Raw genomic sequence first — 22,389 nt, 5'->3', positions numbered from 1 at the left:
CATCCCGTCAGTAGAGGATGCCTGGTTGCTCTTCAAAAGTGCTTTCCTCTCCATCTTAAATAAGCATGCCCCATTCAAAAAATGTAGAACTAAGAACAGATATAGCCCTTGGTTCACCCCAGACTTGACTGCCCTTGACCAGCACAAAAACACCCTGTGGCGTTCTGCATTAGCATCGAATAGCCCCCGCGATATGCAACTTTTCAGGGAAGTCAGGAACCAATATACTCAGTCAGTTAGGAAAGCTAAGGCTAGCTTTTTCAAACAGAAATTTGCTTCCTGTAGCCCTAATTCCAAAAAGTTTTGGGACACTGTAAAGTCCATGGAGAATAAGAGCACCTCCTCCCAGCTGCCCACTGCACTGAGCATAGGAAACACTGTCACTCTACGATAATTGATAATTTCAGTAAGCATTTTTCCACGGCTGGCCATGCTTTCCAACTGGCTACCCCTACCCTGGCCAACATCTCAGCACCCCCTGCAGCAACTTGACCAACCCCCCCGCCTTATCTCAGCTCACTGGTCACCATAGCAACAGCCACCCGTAGCACGCACTCCAGCAGGTATATTGCACTGGTCATCCCCAAAGCCAACACTTCCTTTGGCCGCCTTTCCTTCCAGTTCTCTGCTGCCAATGACTGGAACGAATTGCAAAAATCTCTGAAGCTGGAGTCTTATATCTCCCTCTCTAACTTTAAGCATCAGCTGTCAGAGCAGCTTACCGATCACTGTACCTGTACACAGCCCATCTGTAAATAGCACACCCAACTACCTCATCCCCATATTATTACTTACCCTCTTGCTCTTTTGCACCCCAGTATCTCTACTTGCACATCGTCATCTGCACATCTATCACTCCAGTATTAATGCTAAATTGTAATTATTTTCGCCTCTAGGGCCTATTTATTGCCTAACTCCCTACTCTTCTACGTTTGCACACACTGTACATAAATAGAAAAATCTTTATTTTCTTTGTGTTATTGACTGTACATTTGTTTATGTGTAACTCTGTGTTGTTGTTTTTGTCGCACTGCTTTGCTTTATCTTGGCCAGGTCGCAGTTGTAAATGAGAACTTGTTCTCAACTGGCCTACTTGGTTAAATAAATGTAAAATAAAAAAAAATCAAAAAGATACAAGATGGGTTAATTCTGAGAGAGGGGGGGCTGAAAGAGCGAGAGAGAGACTCACCTTCGCTCCACAAGTGACAAATGGAGCCTGGCCATCCTTTCCTGGCAACATCCCAATGACCTAGAGGGACAGACAGACCTGTGTTAACCTGGCAGTTCCACCACCATCCCCACTTCATCCCTCCTTAAAGCACATCCATTCAACAGAGAAATGTTGGGATTCTCAATACAATAAAACAAACAATTCTAAACTTTTCCAACATTGTTTGAATTTAATTGGTATGATCTCTTCCAGGCTCCCAACCGTTTCCTGCTCCATTCCCCTCTCCCTTACGTCTCCAAGCAACACCACAAGTCCCCCCCCTCTCCCATACCCGGTTCAGCTTGATGATGATGCATGGCTTGCCAGCCTGGTATCCATAGGTATGGTCATCGAGGCCAGAGCATTCTTGTAGAAGGGATCGGTTGAACTGGCAGGAGCGCTTGGGGTTGTTCTTCACATCACCACTGTCTGCCTGAAAAAAATACTGGTCCGGTGTGCACTTGTCATTCTTTTCAGCCTGCAGAGAGTTGTTGTAGGCTGGATGGGAGAGATACAGTTTAACATTTTGTTTTCCCCAATGGAAATGACATTAGACAGACAGACAGACAGACAGACAGACAGACAGACAGACAGACAGACAGACAGACAGACAGACAGACAGACAGACTCACTCACTCACTCACTCACTCACTCACTCACTCACTCACTCACTCACTCACTCACTCACTCACTCACTCACTCACTCACTCACTCACTCACTCACTCACTCACTCACTCACTCACTCACTCACTCACTCACTCACTCACTCACTCACTCACTCACAGGAGAGGAAGTTGTCCAGGGTCTTGGTATACATGTCCCAGCTCTCAGTGTTGTGGGTGTTGATCTCCATGGTGTCTCCCCTGGGTCTGATCATCATGCCTGGTGAAAAGAGAGAAAGAGGAGCGGGAGGGATTTTAGCCTTCATCATATGCATACAATACAATGTGTGACTGTCTGGGGTGTTCACGGCTATACAGTAGCAGTTGTAAAAATGTTAGTTTGTAATGTGAGGTTTAAGTGTATCAAAACCTCTTAAATGGTGGTATTGGTGTAGTAGTGTATAATACCTGGTGTGCCAAGCCTGTCTTGCCAGGTGGGTTTGTGGTCATCCAAGGTCTGCAGCATGACATACATGGTGAGGCAGAACATGCCTGCTAGGAAGATGTAGAACACTAGGTAGAAGAGCAGGATGAGGCCTGAGAGGGAGACACAGCCAGCACACAGACACAGTATTAACATCACACAAGTTCGAAGGAAACGCAACATTCAACGAAATATGGCTATGTCCAAAATGGCACCCTATTACCTATACACTGGGGCCATTACAGATTATGGCCATTCCATATTCCCCACTTATACAGAATAGGTTGCCATTTAAGATTTTTCCCTATGTAAAAACAAAGCCTGAAAAGCTGAAAAGTGAAAAGGTCATGTAGAGTAGGTGTCTAAGACCCAAGACAATACTTTGTTTGACCACTTTCTGTCTGTATCACACTATTCCACTCTCTCTGTCTGTATCACCCTATACCACTCTCTCTCTGTCTTTATCACCCTATACCACTCTCTCTCTGTCTTTATCACCCTATACCACTCTCTCTCTGTCTTTATCACCCTATACCACTCTCTCTGTCTGTATCACACTATACCACTCTCTCTCTCTGTCTTTATCACCCTATACCACTCTCTCTCTGTCTTTATCACCCTATACCACTCTCTCTGTCTTTATCACCCTATACCACTCTCTCTGTCTGTATCACACTATACCACTCTCTCTGTCTGTATCACACTATACCACTCTCTCTGTCTGTATCACACTATACAACTCTCTCTGTCTTTATCACACTATACTACTCTCTCTCTGTCTTTATCACCCTATACCAATCTCTCTGTCTTTATCACACTATACCACTCTCTCTCTGTCTTTATCACACTATACCACTCTGTCTTTATCACCCTATACCACTCTCTCTCTGTCTTTATCACCCTATACCACTCTCTCTGTCTGTATCACCCTATACCACTCTCTCTGTCTGTATCACACTATATAACTCTCTCTGTCTGTATCAACCTATACCACTCTCTCTCTGTCTGTATCACCCTATACCACTCTCTCTCTGTCTGTATCACCCTATACCACTCTTTGTTTGACCACTTTCTGTCTGTATCAATCTATTCCACTCTCTCTGTCTGTATCACCCTATACCACTCTCTCTGTCTGTATCACACTATACCACTCTCTCTGTCTGTATCACACTATACCACTCTCTCTGTCTTTATCACCCTATACCACTCTCTCTGTCTGTATCACACTATACCACTCTCTCTGTCTGTATCACACTATACCACTCTCTCTGTCTGTATCACACTATACAACTCTCTCTGTCTTTATCACACTATACTACTCTCTCTCTGTCTTTATCACCCTATACCAATCTCTCTGTCTTTATCACACTATACCACTCTCTCTCTGTCTTTATCACACTATACCACTCTGTCTTTATCACCCTATACCACTCTCTCTCTGTCTTTATCACCCTATACCACTCTCTCTGTCTGTATCACCCTATACCACTCTCTCTGTCTGTATCACACTATATAACTCTCTCTGTCTGTATCAACCTATACCACTCTCTCTCTGTCTGTATCACCCTATACCACTCTCTCTCTGTCTGTATCACCCTATACCACTCTTTGTTTGACCACTTTCTGTCTGTATCAATCTATTCCACTCTCTCTGTCTGTATCACCCTATACCACTCTCTCTGTCTGTATCACACTATACCACTCTCTCTGTCTGTATCACACTATACCACTCTCTCTGTCTTTATCACCCTATACAACTCTCTCTCTGTCTTTATCACCCTATACCACTCTCTCTGTCTTTATCACACTATACCACTCTCTCTCTGTCTTTATCACCCTATACCACTCTCTCTGTCTTTATCACACTATACCACTCTCTCTCTGTCTTTATCACACTATACCACTCTGTCTTTATCACCCTATACCACTCTCTCTCTGTCTTTAACACCCTATACCACTCTCTCTGTCTGTATCACCCTATACCACTCTCTCTGTCTGTATCACACTATATCACTCTCTCTGTCTGTATCAACCTATACCACTCTCTCTCTGTCTGTATCACCCTATACCACTCTCTCTCTGTCTGTATCACCCTATACCACTCTCTCTCTGTCTGTATCACCCTATACCACTCTCTCTGTCTGTATCTCCCTATACCACTCTCTCCGTCTGTATCACCCTATACCACTCTCTCTGTCTTTATCACACTATACCACTCTCTCTGTCTTTATCACCCTATACCACTCTCTCTCTGTCTTTATCACATTATACCGCTCTCTCTGTCTGTATCACCCTATACCACTCTCTCTCTGTCTTTATCACACTATACCACTCTCTCTGTCTTTATCACCATATACCACTCTCTCTGTCTATACACACTCTCTCTGTCTGTATCACCCTATACCACTCTCTCTGTCTGTATCACCCTATACCACTCTCTCTGTCTGTATCACACTATACCACTCTCTCTCTGTCTGTATCACACTATACCACTCTCTCTGTCTGTATCACACTATACCACTCTCTCTGTCAGTATCACACTATACCACTCTCTCTGTCTGTATTACCCTATACCACTCTCTCTGTCGTTATCACCCTATACCACTCTCTCTGTCAGTATCACCCTATACCACTCTCTCTGTCTGCATCACCCTATACCACTCTCTCTGTCTGTATCACACTATACCGCTCTCTCTTTATGTCTGTATCACACTATACCACTCTCTCTGTCTGTATCACCCTATACCACTCTCTCTGTCTGTATCACACTACACCACTCTCTCTGTCTGTATCACCCTATACCACTCTCTCTGTCTTTATCACCCTATACCACTCTCTCTGTCTGTATCACACTATACCCCTCTCTGTCTTTATCACCCTATACCACTCTCTCTGTCTGTATCACACTATACCCCTCTCTGTCTTTATCACAATACACCACTCTCTCTGTCTGTATCACCCTATACCACTCTCTCTGTCTTTATCACCGTATACCACTCTCTCTGTCTGTATCACACTATACCCCTCTCTGTCTTTATCACACTATACCACTCTCTCTGTCTTTATCACACTATACCACTCTCTCTGTCTTTATCACCCTATACCACTCTCTCTGTCTGTATCACCCTATACCACTCTCTCTGTCAGTATCACCCTATACCACTCTGTCTGTATCACACTATACCACTCTCTCTGTCTGTATCACACTATACCACTCTCTCTGTCTGTATCACACTATACCACTCCCTCTGTCTGTATCACACTATACCACTCTCTCTGTCTGTATCACCCTATACCACTCTCTCTGTCTTTATCACCCTATACCACTCTCTCTGTCAGTATCACCCTATACCACTCTCTCTGTCTGTATCAACCTATACCACTCTCTCTCTGTCTGTATCACCCTATACCACTCTCTCTGTCTGTATCACCCTATACCACTCTCTCTCTGTCTGTATCACCCTATACCACTCTCTCTGTCTGTATCTCCCTATACCACTCTCTCCGTCTGTATCACCCTATACCACTCTCTCTGTCTTTATCACACTATACCACTCTCTCTGTCTTTATCACCCTATACCACTCTCTCTCTGTCTTTATCACATTATACCGCTCTCTCTGTCTGTATCACCCTATACCACTCTCTCTCTGTCTTTATCACCCTATACCACTCTCTCTGTCTTTATCACATTATACCACTCTCTCTGTCTTTATCACCCTATACCCTCTCTCTGTCTTTATCACCCTATACCACTCTCCCTGTCTTTATCACATTATACCGCTCTCTCTGTCAGTATCACACTATACCACTCTCTCTGTCTTTATCACCCTATACCACTCTCTCTGTCTTTATCACATTATACCGCTCTCTCTGTCTGTATCACCCTATACCACTCTCCCTCTGTCTGTATCACCCTATACCACTCTCTCTCTGTCTGTATCACCCTATAACACTCTCTCTGTCTTTATCACCCTATACCACTCTCTCTGTCTTTATCACCCTATACCACTCTCTCTGTCTGTATCACCCTATACCACTCTCTATGTCTTTATCACCCTATACCACTCTCTCTCTGTCTGTATCACCCTATACCACTCTCTCTGTCTTTATCACCCTATACCACTCTCTCTCTGTCTTTATCACCATATACCACTCTCTCTGTCTGTATCACCCTATACCACTCTCTCTGTCTGTATCACCCTATACCACTCTCTCTGTCTGTATCACACTATACCACTCTCTCTCTGTCTGTATCACACTATACCACTCTCTCTGTCTGTATCACACTATACCACTCTCTCTGTCAGTATCACACTATACCACTCTCTCTGTCTGTATTACCCTATACCACTCTCTCTGTCGTTATCACCCTATACCACTCTCTCTGTCAGTATCACCCTATACCACTCTCTCTGTCTGCATCACCCTATACCACTCTCTCTGTCTGTATCACACTATACCGCTCTCTCTTTATGTCTGTATCACACTATACCACTCTCTCTGTCTGTATCACCCTATACCACTCTCTCTGTCTGTATCACACTACACCACTCTCTCTGTCTGTATCACCCTATACCACTCTCTCTGTCTTTATCACCCTATACCACTCTCTCTGTCTGTATCACACTATACCCTCTCTGTCTTTATCACCCTATACCACTCTCTCTCTGTCTGTATCACACTATACCCCTCTCTGTCTTTATCACACTATACCACTCTCTCTGTCTTTATCACACTATACCACTCTCTCTGTCTTTATCACCCTATACCACTCTCTCTGTCTGTATCACCCTATACCACTCTCTCTGTCAGTATCACCCTATACCACTCTGTCTGTATCACACTATACCACTCTCTCTGTCTGTATCACACTATACCACTCTCTCTGTCTGTATCACACTATACCACTCCCTCTGTCTGTATCACACAAAACCACTCTCTCTGTCTGTATCACCCTATACCACTCTCTCTGTCTTTATCACCCTATACCACTCTCTCTGTCAGTATCACCCTATACCACTCTCTCTGTCTTTATCACCCTATACCACTCTGTCTGTATCACACTATACCACTCTCTCTGTCTGTATCACACTATACCACTCCCTCTGTCTGTATCACACTATACCACTCTCTCTGTCTGTATCACCCTATACCACTCTCTCTGTCTTTATCACCCTATACCACTCTCTCTGTCAGTATCACCCTATACCACTCTCTCTGTCTGTATCAACCTATACCACTCTCTCTCTGTCTGTATCACCCTATACCACTCTCTCTGTCTGTATCACCCTATACCACTCTCTCTCTGTCTGTATCACCCTATACCACTCTCTCTGTCTGTATCTCCCTATACCACTCTCTCCGTCTGTATCACCCTATACCACTCTCTCTGTCTTTATCACACTATACCACTCTCTCTGTCTTTATCACCCTATACCACTCTCTCTCTGTCTTTATCACATTATACCGCTCTCTCTGTCTGTATCACCCTATACCACTCTCTCTCTGTCTTTATCACACTATACCACTCTCTCTGTCTTTATCACCCTATACCACTCTCTCTGTCTTTATCACATTATACCACTCTCTCTGTCTTTATCACCCTATACCCTCTCTCTGTCTTTATCACCCTATACCACTCTCCCTGTCTTTATCACATTATACCGCTCTCTCTGTCAGTATCACACTATACCACTCTCTCTGTCTTTATCACCCTATACCACTCTCTCTGTCTTTATCACATTATACCGCTCTCTCTGTCTGTATCACCCTATACCACTCTCCCTCTGTCTGTATCACCCTATACCACTCTCTCTCTGTCTGTATCACCCTATAACACTCTCTCTGTCTTTATCACCCTATACCACTCTCTCTGTCTTTATCACCCTATACCACTCTCTCTGTCTGTATCACCCTATACCACTCTCTATGTCTTTATCACCCTATACCACTCTCTCTCTGTCTGTATCACCCTATACCACTCTCTCTGTCTTTACCACCCTATACCACTCTCTCTCTGTCTTTATCACCATATACCACTCTCTCTGTCTGTATCACCCTATACCACTCTCTCTGTCTGTATCACCCTATACCACTCTCTCTGTCTGTATCACACTATACCACTCTCTCTCTGTCTGTATCACACTATACCACTCTCTCTGTCTGTATCACACTATACCACTCTCTCTGTCAGTATCACACTATACCACTCTCTCTGTCTGTATTACCCTATACCACTCTCTCTGTCGTTATCACCCTATACCACTCTCTCTGTCAGTATCACCCTATACCACTCTCTCTGTCTGCATCACCCTATACCACTCTCTCTGTCTGTATCACACTATACCGCTCTCTCTTTATGTCTGTATCACACTATACCACTCTCTCTGTCTGTATCACCCTATACCACTCTCTCTGTCTGTATCACACTACACCACTCTCTCTGTCTGTATCACCCTATACCACTCTCTCTGTCTTTATCACCCTATACCACTCTCTCTGTCTGTATCACACTATACCCCTCTCTGTCTTTATCACCCTATACCACTCTCTCTCTGTCTGTATCACACTATACCCCTCTCTGTCTTTATCACACTATACCACTCTCTCTGTCTTTATCACACTATACCACTCTCTCTGTCTTTATCACCCTATACCACTCTCTCTGTCTGTATCACCCTATACCACTCTCTCTGTCAGTATCACCCTATACCACTCTGTCTGTATCACACTATACCACTCTCTCTGTCTGTATCACACTATACCACTCTCTCTGTCTGTATCACACTATACCACTCCCTCTGTCTGTATCACACTATACCACTCTCTCTGTCTGTATCACCCTATACCACTCTCTCTGTCTTTATCACCCTATACCACTCTCTCTGTCAGTATCACCCTATACCACTCTCTCTGTCTTTATCACCCTATACCACTCTGTCTGTATCACACTATACCACTCTCTCTGTCTGTATCACCCTATACCACTCTCTCTGTCAGTATCACCCTATACCACTCTGTCTGTATCACACTATACCACTCTCTCTGTCTGTATCACCCTATACCACTCTCTCTGTCAGTATCACCTTATACCACTCTCTCTGTCTGTATCACCCTATACTACTCTCTCTCTGTCTTTATCACCCTATACTACTCTCTCTCTGTCTTTATCACCCTATACCACTCTCTCTCTGTCTTTATCACACTATACCACTCTCTCTGTCTGTATCACACTATACCACACTCTCTGTCTGTATCACACTATACCACTCTCTCTGTCTGTATCACCCTATACCACTCTCTCTGTCTTTATCACCCTATACCACTCTCTCTCTCTGTCTTTATCACACTATACCACTCTCTCTGTCTGTATCACACTATACCACTCTCTCTGTCTGTATCACACTAAACCACTCTCTCTGTCTGTATCACCTTATACCAATCTCTCTGTCAGTATCACCTTATACCACTCTCTCTGTCTGTATCACCCTATACTACTCTCTCTCTGTCTTTATCACCCTATACTACTCTCTCTCTGTCTTTATCACCCTATACAACTCTCTCTCTGTCTTTATCACACTATACCACTCTCTCTGTCTGTATCACACTATACCACAATCTCTGTCTGTATCACACTATACCACTCTCTCTGTCTGTATCACCCTATACCACTCTCTCTGTCTTTATCACACTATACCACTCTCTCTGTCTGTATCACACTATACCACTCTCTCTGTCTGTATCACACTATACCACTCTCTCTGTCTGTATCACCCTATACCTCTCTCTCTGTCTTTATCACCCTATACCACTCTCTCTGTCTGTATCACACTATACCACTCTCTCTGTCTTTATCACACTATACCACTCTCTCTGTCTTTATCACCCTATACCACTCTCTCTCTGTCTTTATAACCCTATACCACTCTCTCTCTGTTTGTATCACCGTATACCACTCTCTCTCTGTCTGTATCACCGTATACCACTCTCTCTGTCTGTATCACACTATACCATTCTCTCTCTGTCTGTATCACCCTATACCACTCTCTCTGTCTTTATCACCCTATACCACTCTCTCTCTGTCTTTATCACCCTATACCACTCTCTCTCTGTCTGTATCACCGTATACCACTCTCTCTGTCTGTATCACACTATACCACTCTCTCTGTCTTTATCACCCTATACCACTCTCTCTCTGTCTTTATCACCCTATACCACTCTCTCTCTGTCTGTATCACCGTATACCACTCTCTCTGTCTTTATCACACTATACCCTCTCTCTGTCTGTATCACCGTATACCACTCTCTCTGTTTGTATCACACTATACCACTCTCTCTCTGTCTGTATCACCCTATACCACTCTGTCTGTATCACACTATACCACTCTCTCTGTCTGTATCACCTTATACCACTCTCTCTGTCAGTATCACCTTATACCACTCTCTCTGTCTGTATCACCCTATACTACTCTCTCTCTGTCTTTATCACCCTATACTATTCTCTCTCTGTCTTTATCACACTATACCACTCTCTCTGTCTGTATCACACTATACCACACTCTCTGTCTGTATCACACTATACCACTCTCTCTGTCTGTATCACCCTATACCACTCTCTCTGTCTTTATCACCCTATACCACTCTCTCTCTCTGTCTGTATCACCCTATACCACTCTCTCTGTCTGTATCACCCTATACCACTCTCTCTGTCTGTATCACACTATACCACTCTCTCTCTGTCTGTATCACACTATACCACTCTCTCTGTCTGTATCACACTATACCACTCTCTCTGTCAGTATCACACTATACCACTCTCTCTGTCTGTATCACCCTATACACCTCTCTCTATCTTTATCACCCTATACCAATCTCTCTGTCAGTATCACCCTATACCACTCTCTCTGTCTGCATCACCCTATACCACTCTCTCTGTCTGTATCACACTATACCGCTCTCTCTTTCTGTCTGTATCACACTATACCACTCTCTCTGTCTGTATCACCCTATACCACTCTCTCTGTCTGTATCACACGACACCACTCTCTCTGTCTGTATCACCCTATACCACTCTCTCTGTCTTTATCACCCTATACCACTCTCTCTGTCTGTATCACACTATACCCCTCTCTGTCTTTATCACACTATACCACTCTCTCTGTCTTTATCACACTATACCACTCTCTCTGTCTTTATCACCCTATACCACTCTCTCTATCTGTATCACCCAATACCACTCTCTCTGTCAGTATCACCCTATACCACTCTGTCTGTATCACACTATACCACTCTCTCTGTCTGTATCACACTATACCACTCTCTCTGTCTGTATCACACTATACCACTCCCTCTGTCTGTATCACACTATACCACTCTCTCTGTCAGTATCACCCTATACCACTCTCTCTGTCTTTATCACCCTATACCACTCTGTCTGTATCACACTATACCACTCTCTCTGTCTGTATCACCCTATACCACTCTCTCTGTCAGTATCACCCAATACCACTCTGTCTGTATCACACTATACCACTCTCTCTGTCTGTATCACCCTATACCACTCTCTCTGTCAGTATCACCTTATACCACTCTCTCTGTCTTTATCACACTATACCACTCTCTCTCTGTCTTTATCACCCTATACCACTCTCTCTCTGTCTGTATCACCGTATACCACTCTCTCTGTCTTTATCACACTATACCCTCTCTCTGTCTGTATCACCGTATACCACTCTCTCTGTTTGTATCACACTATACCACTCTCTCTCTGTCTGTATCACCCTATACCACTCTGTCTGTATCACACTATACCACTCTCTCTGTCTGTATCACCTTATACCACTCTCTCTGTCAGTATCACCTTATACCACTCTCTCTGTCTGTATCACCCTATACTACTCTCTCTCTGTCTTTATCACCCTATACTATTCTCTCTCTGTCTTTATCACACTATACCACTCTCTCTGTCTGTATCACACTATACCACACTCTCTGTCTGTATCACACTATACCACTCTCTCTGTCTGTATCACCCTATACCACTCTCTCTGTCTTTATCACCCTATACCACTCTCTCTCTCTGTCTGTATCACCCTATACCACTCTCTCTGTCTGTATCACCCTATACCACTCTCTCTGTCTGTATCACACTATACCACTCTCTCTCTGTCTGTATCACACTATACCACTCTCTCTGTCTGTATCACACTATACCACTCTCTCTGTCAGTATCACACTATACCACTCTCTCTGTCTGTATCACCCTATACACCTCTCTCTATCTTTATCACCCTATACCACTCTCTCTGTCAGTATCACCCTATACCACTCTCTCTGTCTGCATCACCCTATACCACTCTCTCTGTCTGTATCACACTATACCGCTCTCTCTTTCTGTCTGTATCACACTATACCACTCTCTCTGTCTGTATCACCCTATACCACTCTCTCTGTCTGTATCACACGACACCACTCTCTCTGTCTGTATCACCCTATACCACTCTCTCTGTCTTTATCACCCTATACCACTCTCTCTGTCTGTATCACACTATACCCCTCTCTGTCTTTATCACACTATACCACTCTCTCTGTCTTTATCACACTATACCACTCTCTCTGTCTTTATCACCCTATACCACTCTCTCTGTCTGTATCACCCAATACCACTCTCTCTGTCAGTATCACCCTATACCACTCTGTCTGTATCACACTATACCACTCTCTCTGTCTGTATCACACTATACCACTCTCTCTGTCTGTATCACACTATACCACTCCCTCTGTCTGTATCACACTATACCACTCTCTCTGTCTGTATCACCCTATACCACTCTCTCTGTCTTTATCACCCTATACCACTCTCTCTGTCAGTATCACCCTATACCACTCTCTCTGTCAGTATCACCCAATACCACTCTGTCTGTATCACACTATACCACTCTCTCTGTCTGTATCACCCTATACCACTCTCTCTGTCAGTATCACCTTATACCACTCTATCTGTCTGTATCACCCTATACCACTCTCTCTCTGTCTTTATCACCCTATACTACTCTCTCTCTGTCTTTATCACCCTATACCACTCTCTCTCTGTCTTTATCACACTATACCACTCTCTCTGTCTGTATCACACTATACCACACTCTCTGTCTGTATCACACTATACCACTCTCTCTGTCTGTATCACCCTATACCACTCTCTCTGTCTTTATCACCCTATACCACTCTCTCTCTCTGTCTTTATCACACTATACCCCTCTCTGTCTTTATCACACTATACCACTCTCTCTGTCTTTATCACACTATACCACTCTCTCTGTCTTTATCACCCTATACCACTCTCTCTGTCTGTATCACCCAATACCACTCTCTCTGTCAGTATCACCCTATACCACTCTGTCTGTATCACACTATACCACTCTCTCTGTCTGTATCACACTATACCACTCTCTCTGTCTGTATCACACTATACCACTCCCTCTGTCTGTATCACACTATACCACTCTCTCTGTCTGTATCACCCTATACCACTCTCTCTGTCTTTATCACCCTATACCACTCTCTCTGTCAGTATCACCCTATACCACTCTCTCTGTCAGTATCACCCAATACCACTCTGTCTGTATCACACTATACCACTCTCTCTGTCTGTATCACCCTATACCACTCTCTCTGTCAGTATCACCTTATACCACTCTATCTGTCTGTATCACCCTATACCACTCTCTCTCTGTCTTTATCACCCTATACTACTCTCTCTCTGTCTTTATCACCCTATACCACTCTCTCTCTGTCTTTATCACACTATACCACTCTCTCTGTCTGTATCACACTATACCACACTCTCTGTCTGTATCACACTATACCACTCTCTCTGTCTGTATCACCCTATACCACTCTCTCTGTCTTTATCACCCTATACCACTCTCTCTCTCTGTCTTTATCACACTATACCACTCTCTCTGTCTGTATCACACTATACCACTCTCTCTGTCTGTATCACACTAAACTACTCTCTCTGTCTGTATCACACTATACCACTCTCTCTGTCTGTATCACCCTATACCACTCTCTCTGTCTTTATCACCCTATACCACTCTCTCTCTGTCTGTATTACCGTATACCACTCTCTCTGTCTGTATCACACTATACCACTCTCTCTGTCTGTATCACCCTATACCACTCTCTCTGTCTTTATCACCCTATACCACTCTCTCTCTCTGTCTTTATCACACTATACCACTCTCTCTGTCTGTATCACACTATACCACTCTCTCTGTCTGTATCACACTAAACCACTCTCTCTGTCTGTATCACCTTATACAACTCTCTCTGTCAGTATCACCTTATACCACTCTCTCTGTCTGTATCACCCTATACTACTCTCTCTCTGTCTTTATCACCCTATACTACTCTCTCTCTGTCTTTATCACCCTATACCACTCTCTCTCTGTCTTTATCACACTATACCACTCTCTCTGTCTGTATCACACTATACCACACTCTCTGTCTGTATCACACTATACCACTCTCTCTGTCTGTATCACCCTATACCACTCTCTCTGTCTGTATCACACTAAACCCCTCTCTCTGTCTGTATCACACTATACCACTCTCTCTGTCTGTATCACCCTATACCACTCTCTCTGTCTTTATCACACTATACCACTCTCTCTGTCTGTATCACACTATACCACTCTCTCTGTCTGTATCACACTATACCACTCTCTCTGTCTGTATCACCCTATACCTCTCTCTCTGTCTTTATCACCCTATACCACTCTCTCTGTCTGTATCACACTATACCACTCTCTCTGTCTTTATCACACTATACCACTCTCTCTGTCTTTATCACCCTATACCACTCTCTCTCTGTCTTTATCACCCTATACCACTCTCTCTCTGTTTGTATCACCGTATACCACTCTCTCTCTGTCTGTATCACCGTATACCACTCTCTCTGTCTGTATCACACTATACCATTCTCTCTCTGTCTGTATCACCCTATACCACTCTCTCTGTCTTTATCACCCTATACCACTCTCTCTCTGTCTTTATCACCCTATACCACTCTCTCTCTGTCTGTATCACCGTATACCACTCTCTCTGTCTGTATCACACTATACCACTCTCTCTGTCTTTATCACCCTATACCACTCTCTCTCTGTCTTTATCACCCTATACCACTCTCTCTCTGTCTGTATCACCGTATACCACTCTCTCTGTCTTTATCACACTATACCCTCTCTCTGTCTGTATCACCGTATACCACTCTCTCTGTTTGTATCACACTATACCACTCTCTCTCTGTCTGTATCACCCTATACCACTCTGTCTGTATCACACTATACCACTCTCTCTGTCTGTATCACCTTATACCACTCTCTCTGTCAGTATCACCTTATACCACTCTCTCTGTCTGTATCACCCTATACTACTCTCTCTCTGTCTTTATCACCCTATACTATTCTCTCTCTGTCTTTATCACACTATACCACTCTCTCTGTCTGTATCACACTATACCACACTCTCTGTCTGTATCACACTATACCACTCTCTCTGTCTGTATCACCCTATACCACTCTCTCTGTCTTTATCACCCTATACCACTCTCTCTCTCTGTCTGTATCACCCTATACCACTCTCTCTGTCTGTATCACCCTATACCACTCTCTCTGTCTGTATCACACTATACCACTCTCTCTCTGTCTGTATCACACTATACCACTCTCTCTGTCTGTATCACACTATACCACTCTCTCTGTCAGTATCACACTATACCACTCTCTCTGTCTGTATCACCCTATACACCTCTCTCTATCTTTATCACCCTATACCACTCTCTCTGTCAGTATCACCCTATACCACTCTCTCTGTCTGCATCACCCTATACCACTCTCTCTGTCTGTATCACACTATACCGCTCTCTCTTTCTGTCTGTATCACACTATACCACTCTCTCTGTCTGTATCACCCTATACCACTCTCTCTGTCTGTATCACACGACACCACTCTCTCTGTCTGTATCACCCTATACCACTCTCTCTGTCTTTATCACCCTATACCACTCTCTCTGTCTGTATCACACTATACCCCTCTCTGTCTTTATCACACTATACCACTCTCTCTGTCTTTATCACACTATACCACTCTCTCTGTCTTTATCACCCTATACCACTCTCTCTGTCTGTATCACCCAATACCACTCTCTCTGTCAGTATCACCCTATACCACTCTGTCTGTATCACACTATACCACTCTCTCTGTCTGTATCACACTATACCACTCTCTCTGTCTGTATCACACTATACCACTCCCTCTGTCTGTATCACACTATACCACTCTCTCTGTCTGTATCACCCTATACCACTCTCTCTGTCTTTATCACCCTATACCACTCTCTCTGTCAGTATCACCCTATACCACTCTCTCTGTCTTTATCACCCTATACCACTCTGTCTGTATCACACTATACCACTCTCTCTGTCTGTATCACCCTATACCACTCTCTCTGTCAGTATCACCCAATACCACTCTGTCTGTATCACACTATACCACTCTATCTGTCTGTATCACCCTATACCACTCTCTCTCTGTCTTTATCACCCTATACTACTCTCTCTCTGTCTTTATCACCCTATACCACTCTCTCTCTGTCTTTATCACACTATACCACTCTCTCTGTCTGTATCACACTATACCACACTCTCTGTCTGTATCACACTATACCACTCTCTCTGTCTGTATCACCCTATACCACTCTCTCTGTCTTTATCACCATATACCACTCTTTCTCTCTGTCTTTATCACACTATACCACTCTCTCTGTCTGTATCACACTATACCACTCTCTCTGTCTGTATCACACTAAACCACTCTCTCTGTCTGTATCACACTATACCACTCTCTCTGTCTGTATCACCGTATACCACTCTCTCTGTCTTTATCACACTATACCACTCTCTCTGTCTGTATAACACTATACCACTCTCTCTGTCTGTATCACACTATACCACTCTCTCTGTCTGTATCACCCTATACCTCTCTCTCTGTCTTTATCACCCTATACCACTCTCTCTGTCTGTATCACACTATACCACTCTCTCTGTCTTTATCACCCTATACCACTCTCTCTCTGTCTTTATCACCCTATACCACTCTCTCTCTCTGTCTGTATCACCGTATACCACTCTCTCTGTCTGTATCACACTATACCACTCTCTCTCTGTCTGTATCACCCTATACCACTCTCTCTGTCTTTATCACCCTATACCACTCTCTCTCTGTCTGTATTACCGTATACCACTCTCTCTGTCTGTATCACACTATACCACTCTCTCTCTGTCTGTATCACCCTATACCACTCTCTCTGTCTTTATCTCCCTATACCACTCTCTCTCTGTCTGTATCACCGTATACCACTCTCTCTGTCTGTATCACACTATACCATTCTCTCTCTGTCTGTATCACCCTATACCACTCTCTCTGTCTTTATCACCCTATACCACTCTCTCTCTGTCTTTATCACCCTATATTACTCTCTCTCTGTCTTTATCACCCTATACCACTCTCTCTCTGTCTTTATCACCCTATACCACTCTCTCTCTGTCTGTATCACCGTATACCACTCTCTCTGTCTTTACCACACTATACCCTCTCTCTGTCTGTATCACCGTATACCACTCTCTCTGTCTGTATCAGACTATACCACTCTCTCTCTGTCTGTATCACCCTATACCACTCTCTCTGTCTGTATCACCCTATACCACTCTCTCTGTCTTTATCACACTATACCACTCTCTCTCTCTGTCTGTATCACACTATACCACTCTCTCTCTGTCTGTATCACACTATACCACTCTCTCTCTGTCTCTATCACCCTATACCACTCTCTCTCTGTCTGTATCACCGTATACCACTCTCTCTGTCTGTATCACACTATACCACTCTCTCTCTGTCTGTATCACCCTATACCACTCTCTCTGTCTTTATCACCCTATACCACTCTCTCTCTGTCTGTATCACCCTATACCACTCTCTCTGTCTGTATCACCCTATACCACTCTCTCTGTCTGTATCACACTATACCGCTCTCTCTGTCTGTATCACCCTATACCACTCTCTCTGTCTTTATCACACTATACCACTCTCTCTGTCTTTATCACCCTATACCACTCTCTCTCTCTGTCTGTATCACCCTATACCACTCTCTCTGTCTGTATCACCCTATACCACTCTCTCTGTCTTTATCACACTATACCACTCTCTCTGTCTTTATCACCCTATACCACTCTCTCTCTGTCTGTATCACCCTATACCACTCTCTCTGTCTGTATCACCGTATACCACTATCTCTGTCTGTATCACCCTATACCACTCTCTCTGTCTTTATCACCCTATACCACTCTCTCTGTCTTTATCACCCTATACCACTCTCTCTGTCTTTATCACACTATACCACTCTCTCTGTCTGTATCACCCTATACCACTCTCTCTGTCTTTATCACCCTATACCACTCTCTCTGTCTTTATCACCCTATACCACTCTCTCTGTCTTTATCACCCTATACCACTCTCTCTGTCTGTATCACCCTATACCACTCTCTCTCTGTCTGTATCACCCTATACCACTCTCTCTGTCTTTATCACACTATACCCCTCTCTCTGTCTTTATCACCCTATACCACTCTCTCTGTCTTTATCACCCTATACCACTCTCTCTGTCTGTATCACCCTATACCACTCTCTCTGTCTTTATCACCCTATACCACTCTCTCTGTCTGTATCACCCTATACCACTCTCTCTGTCTGTATCACCCTATACCACTCTCTCTGTCTGTATCACACTATACCACTCTTTCTCTGTCTGTATCACACTATACCACTCTCTCTGTCTGTATCACACTATACCACTCTCTCTGTCAGTATCACACTATACCACTCTCTCTGTCTGTATCACCCTATACACCTCTCTCTATCTTTATCACCCTATACCACTCTCTCTGTCAGTATCACCCTATACCACTCTCTCTGTCTGCATCACCCTATACCACTCTCTCTGTCTGTATCACACTATACCGCTCTCTCTTTCTGTCTGTATCACACTATACCACTCTGTCTGTATCACCCTATACCACTCTCTCTGTCTGTATCACACTACACCACTCTCTCTGTCTGTATCACCCTATACCACTCTCTCTGTCTTTATCACCCTATACCACTCTCTCTGTCTGTATCACACTATACCCCTCTCTGTCTTTATCACCCTATACCACTCTCTCTCTGTCTGTATCACACTATACCCCTCTCTGTCTTTATCACACTATACCACTCTCTCTGTCTTTATCACACTATACCACTCTCTCTGTCTTTATCACCCTATACCACTCTCTCTGTCTGTATCACCCTATACCACTCTCTCTGTCAGTATCACCCTAAACCACTCTGTCTGTATCACACTATACCACTCTCTCTGTCTGTATCACACTATACCACTCTCTCTGTCTGTATCACACTATACCACTCCCTCTGTCTGTATCACACTATACCACTCTCTCTGTCTGTATCACCCTATACCACTCTCTCTGTCTTTATCACCCTATACCACTCTCTCTGTCAGTATCACCCTATACCACTCTCTCTGTCTTTATCACCCTATACCACTCTGTCTGTATCACACTATACCACTCTCTCTGTCTGTATCACCCTATACCACTCTCTCTGTCAGTATCACCCTATACCACTCTGTCTGTATCACACTATACCACTCTCTCTGTCTGTATCACCCTATACCACTCTCTCTGTCAGTATCACCTTATACCACTCTCTCTGTCTGTATCACCCTATACCACTCTCTCTCTGTCTTTATCACCCTATACTACTCTCTCTCTGTCTTTATCACCCTATACCACTCTCTCTCTGTCTTTATCACACTATACCACTCTCTCTGTCTGTATCACACTATACCACACTCTCTGTCTGTATCACACTATACCACTCTCTCTGTCTGTATCACCCTATACCACTCTCTCTGTCTTTATCACCCTATACCACTCTCTCTCTCTGTCTTTATCACACTATACCACTCTCTCTGTCTGTATCACACTATACCACTCTCTCTGTCTGTATCACACTAAACCACTCTCTCTGTCTGTATCACACTATACCACTCTCTCTGTCTGTATCACCCTATACCACTCTCTCTGTCTTTATCACACTATACCACTCTCTCTGTCTGTATCACACTATACCACTCTCTCTGTCTGTATCACACTATACCACTCTCTCTGTCTGTATCACCCTATACCTCTCTCTCTGTCTTTATCACCCTATACCACTCTCTCTGTCTGTATCACACTATACCACTCTCTCTCTGTCTTGATCACCCTATACCACTCTCTCTCTGTCTGTATCACCGTATACCACTCTCTCTGTCTGTATCACACTATACCACTCTCTCTCTGTCTGTATCACCCTATACCACTCTCTCTGTCTTTATCACCCTATACCACTCTCTCTCTGTCTTTATCACCCTATACCACTCTCTCTCTGTCTGTATCACCCTATACCACTCTCTCTGTCTGTATCACCCTATACCACTCTCTCTCTGTCTGTATCACACTATACCACTCTCTCTCTGTCTCTATCACCCTATACCACTCTCTCTCTGTCTGTATCACCGTATACCACTCTCTCTGTCTGTATCACACTATACCACTCTCTCTCTGTCTGTATCACCCTATACCACTCTCTCTGTCTTTATCACACTATACCACTCTCTCTCTGTCTGTATCACCCTATACTACTCTCTCTGTCTGTATCACCCTATACCACTCTCTCTCTCTGTCTGTATCACCCAATACCACTCTCTCTGTCTGTATCACCCTATACCACTCTCTCTGTCTTTATCACACTATACCACTCTCTCTGTCTTTATCACCCTATACCACTCTCTCTCTCTGTCTGTATCACCCTATACCACTCTCTCTGTCTGTATCACCGTATACCACTCTCTCTGTCTGTATCACCCTATACCACTCTCTCTGTCTTCATCACCCTATACCACTCTCTCTGTCTTTATCACCCTATACCACTCTCTCTGTCTTTATCACCCTATACCACTCTCTCTGTCTGTATCACCCTATACCACTCTCTCTGTCTTTATCACCCTATACCACTCTCTCTGTCTGTATCACCCTATACCACTCTCTCTGTCTGTATCACCCTATACCACTCTCTCTGTCTGTATCACACTATACCACTCTTTCTCTGTCTGTATCACACTATACCACTCTCTCTGTCTGTATCACACTATACCACTCTCTCTGTCAGTATCACACTATACCACTCTCTCTGTCTGTATCACCCTATACACCTCTCTCTATCTTTATCACCCTATACCACTCTCTCTGTCAGTATCACCCTATACCACTCTCTCTGTCTGCATCACCCTATACCACTCTCTCTGTCTGTATCACACTATACCGCTCTCTCTTTCTGTCTGTATCACACTATACCACTCTGTCTGTATCACCCTATACCACTCTCTCTGTCTGTATCACACTACACCACTCTCTCTGTCTGTATCACCCTATACCACTCTCTCTGTCTTTATCACCCTATACCACTCTCTCTGTCTGTATCACACTATACCCCTCTCTGTCTTTATCACCCTATACCACTCTCTCTCTGTCTGTATCACACTATACCCCTCTCTGTCTTTATCACACTATACCACTCTCTCTGTCTTTATCACACTATACCACTCTCTCTGTCTTTATCACCCTATACCACTCTCTCTGTCTGTATCACCCTATACCACTCTCTCTGTCAGTATCACCCTAAACCACTCTGTCTGTATCACACTATACCACTCTCTCTGTCTGTATCACACTATACCACTCTCTCTGTCTGTATCACACTATACCACTCCCTCTGTCTGTATCACACTATACCACTCTCTCTGTCTGTATCACCCTATACCACTCTCTCTGTCTTTATCACCCTATACCACTCTCTCTGTCAGTATCACCCTATACCACTCTCTCTGTCTTTATCACCCTATACCACTCTGTCTGTATCACACTATACCAC

General features: G+C 43.8%; 1 protein-coding gene across 2 annotated transcripts in view; it reads right to left on the bottom strand.

Annotated features, from left to right (window-relative positions):
* Positions 1–22,389, bottom strand: part of LOC106603606 (sodium/potassium-transporting ATPase subunit beta-2) — a 75,243-nt gene that overhangs the window by 3,359 nt on the left and 49,495 nt on the right. For both annotated transcript variants that reach the window (XM_014197492.3, XM_045717081.2), the window contains exons 2-5: positions 2,282–2,410; positions 1,995–2,093; positions 1,503–1,708; positions 1,190–1,249 (exon numbers count right to left, since the gene is read on the bottom strand). In XM_014197492.3, coding sequence (XP_014052967.1) covers positions 1,190–1,249; positions 1,503–1,708; positions 1,995–2,093; positions 2,282–2,410 — 494 coding nt within the window. The remainder of the gene's footprint in view (positions 1–1,189; positions 1,250–1,502; positions 1,709–1,994; positions 2,094–2,281; positions 2,411–22,389) is intronic.

Source organism: Salmo salar, chromosome 04 (genome assembly GCF_965601325.2).
Source record: "Salmo salar chromosome 04, fSalSal1, whole genome shotgun sequence".
In the NCBI taxonomy this organism is placed as follows: Eukaryota; Metazoa; Chordata; class Actinopteri; order Salmoniformes; family Salmonidae; genus Salmo; species Salmo salar.
The sequence above is the reverse complement of the archived record's forward strand: the minus strand, read 5'-3'. Positions and strand labels throughout refer to the sequence as shown.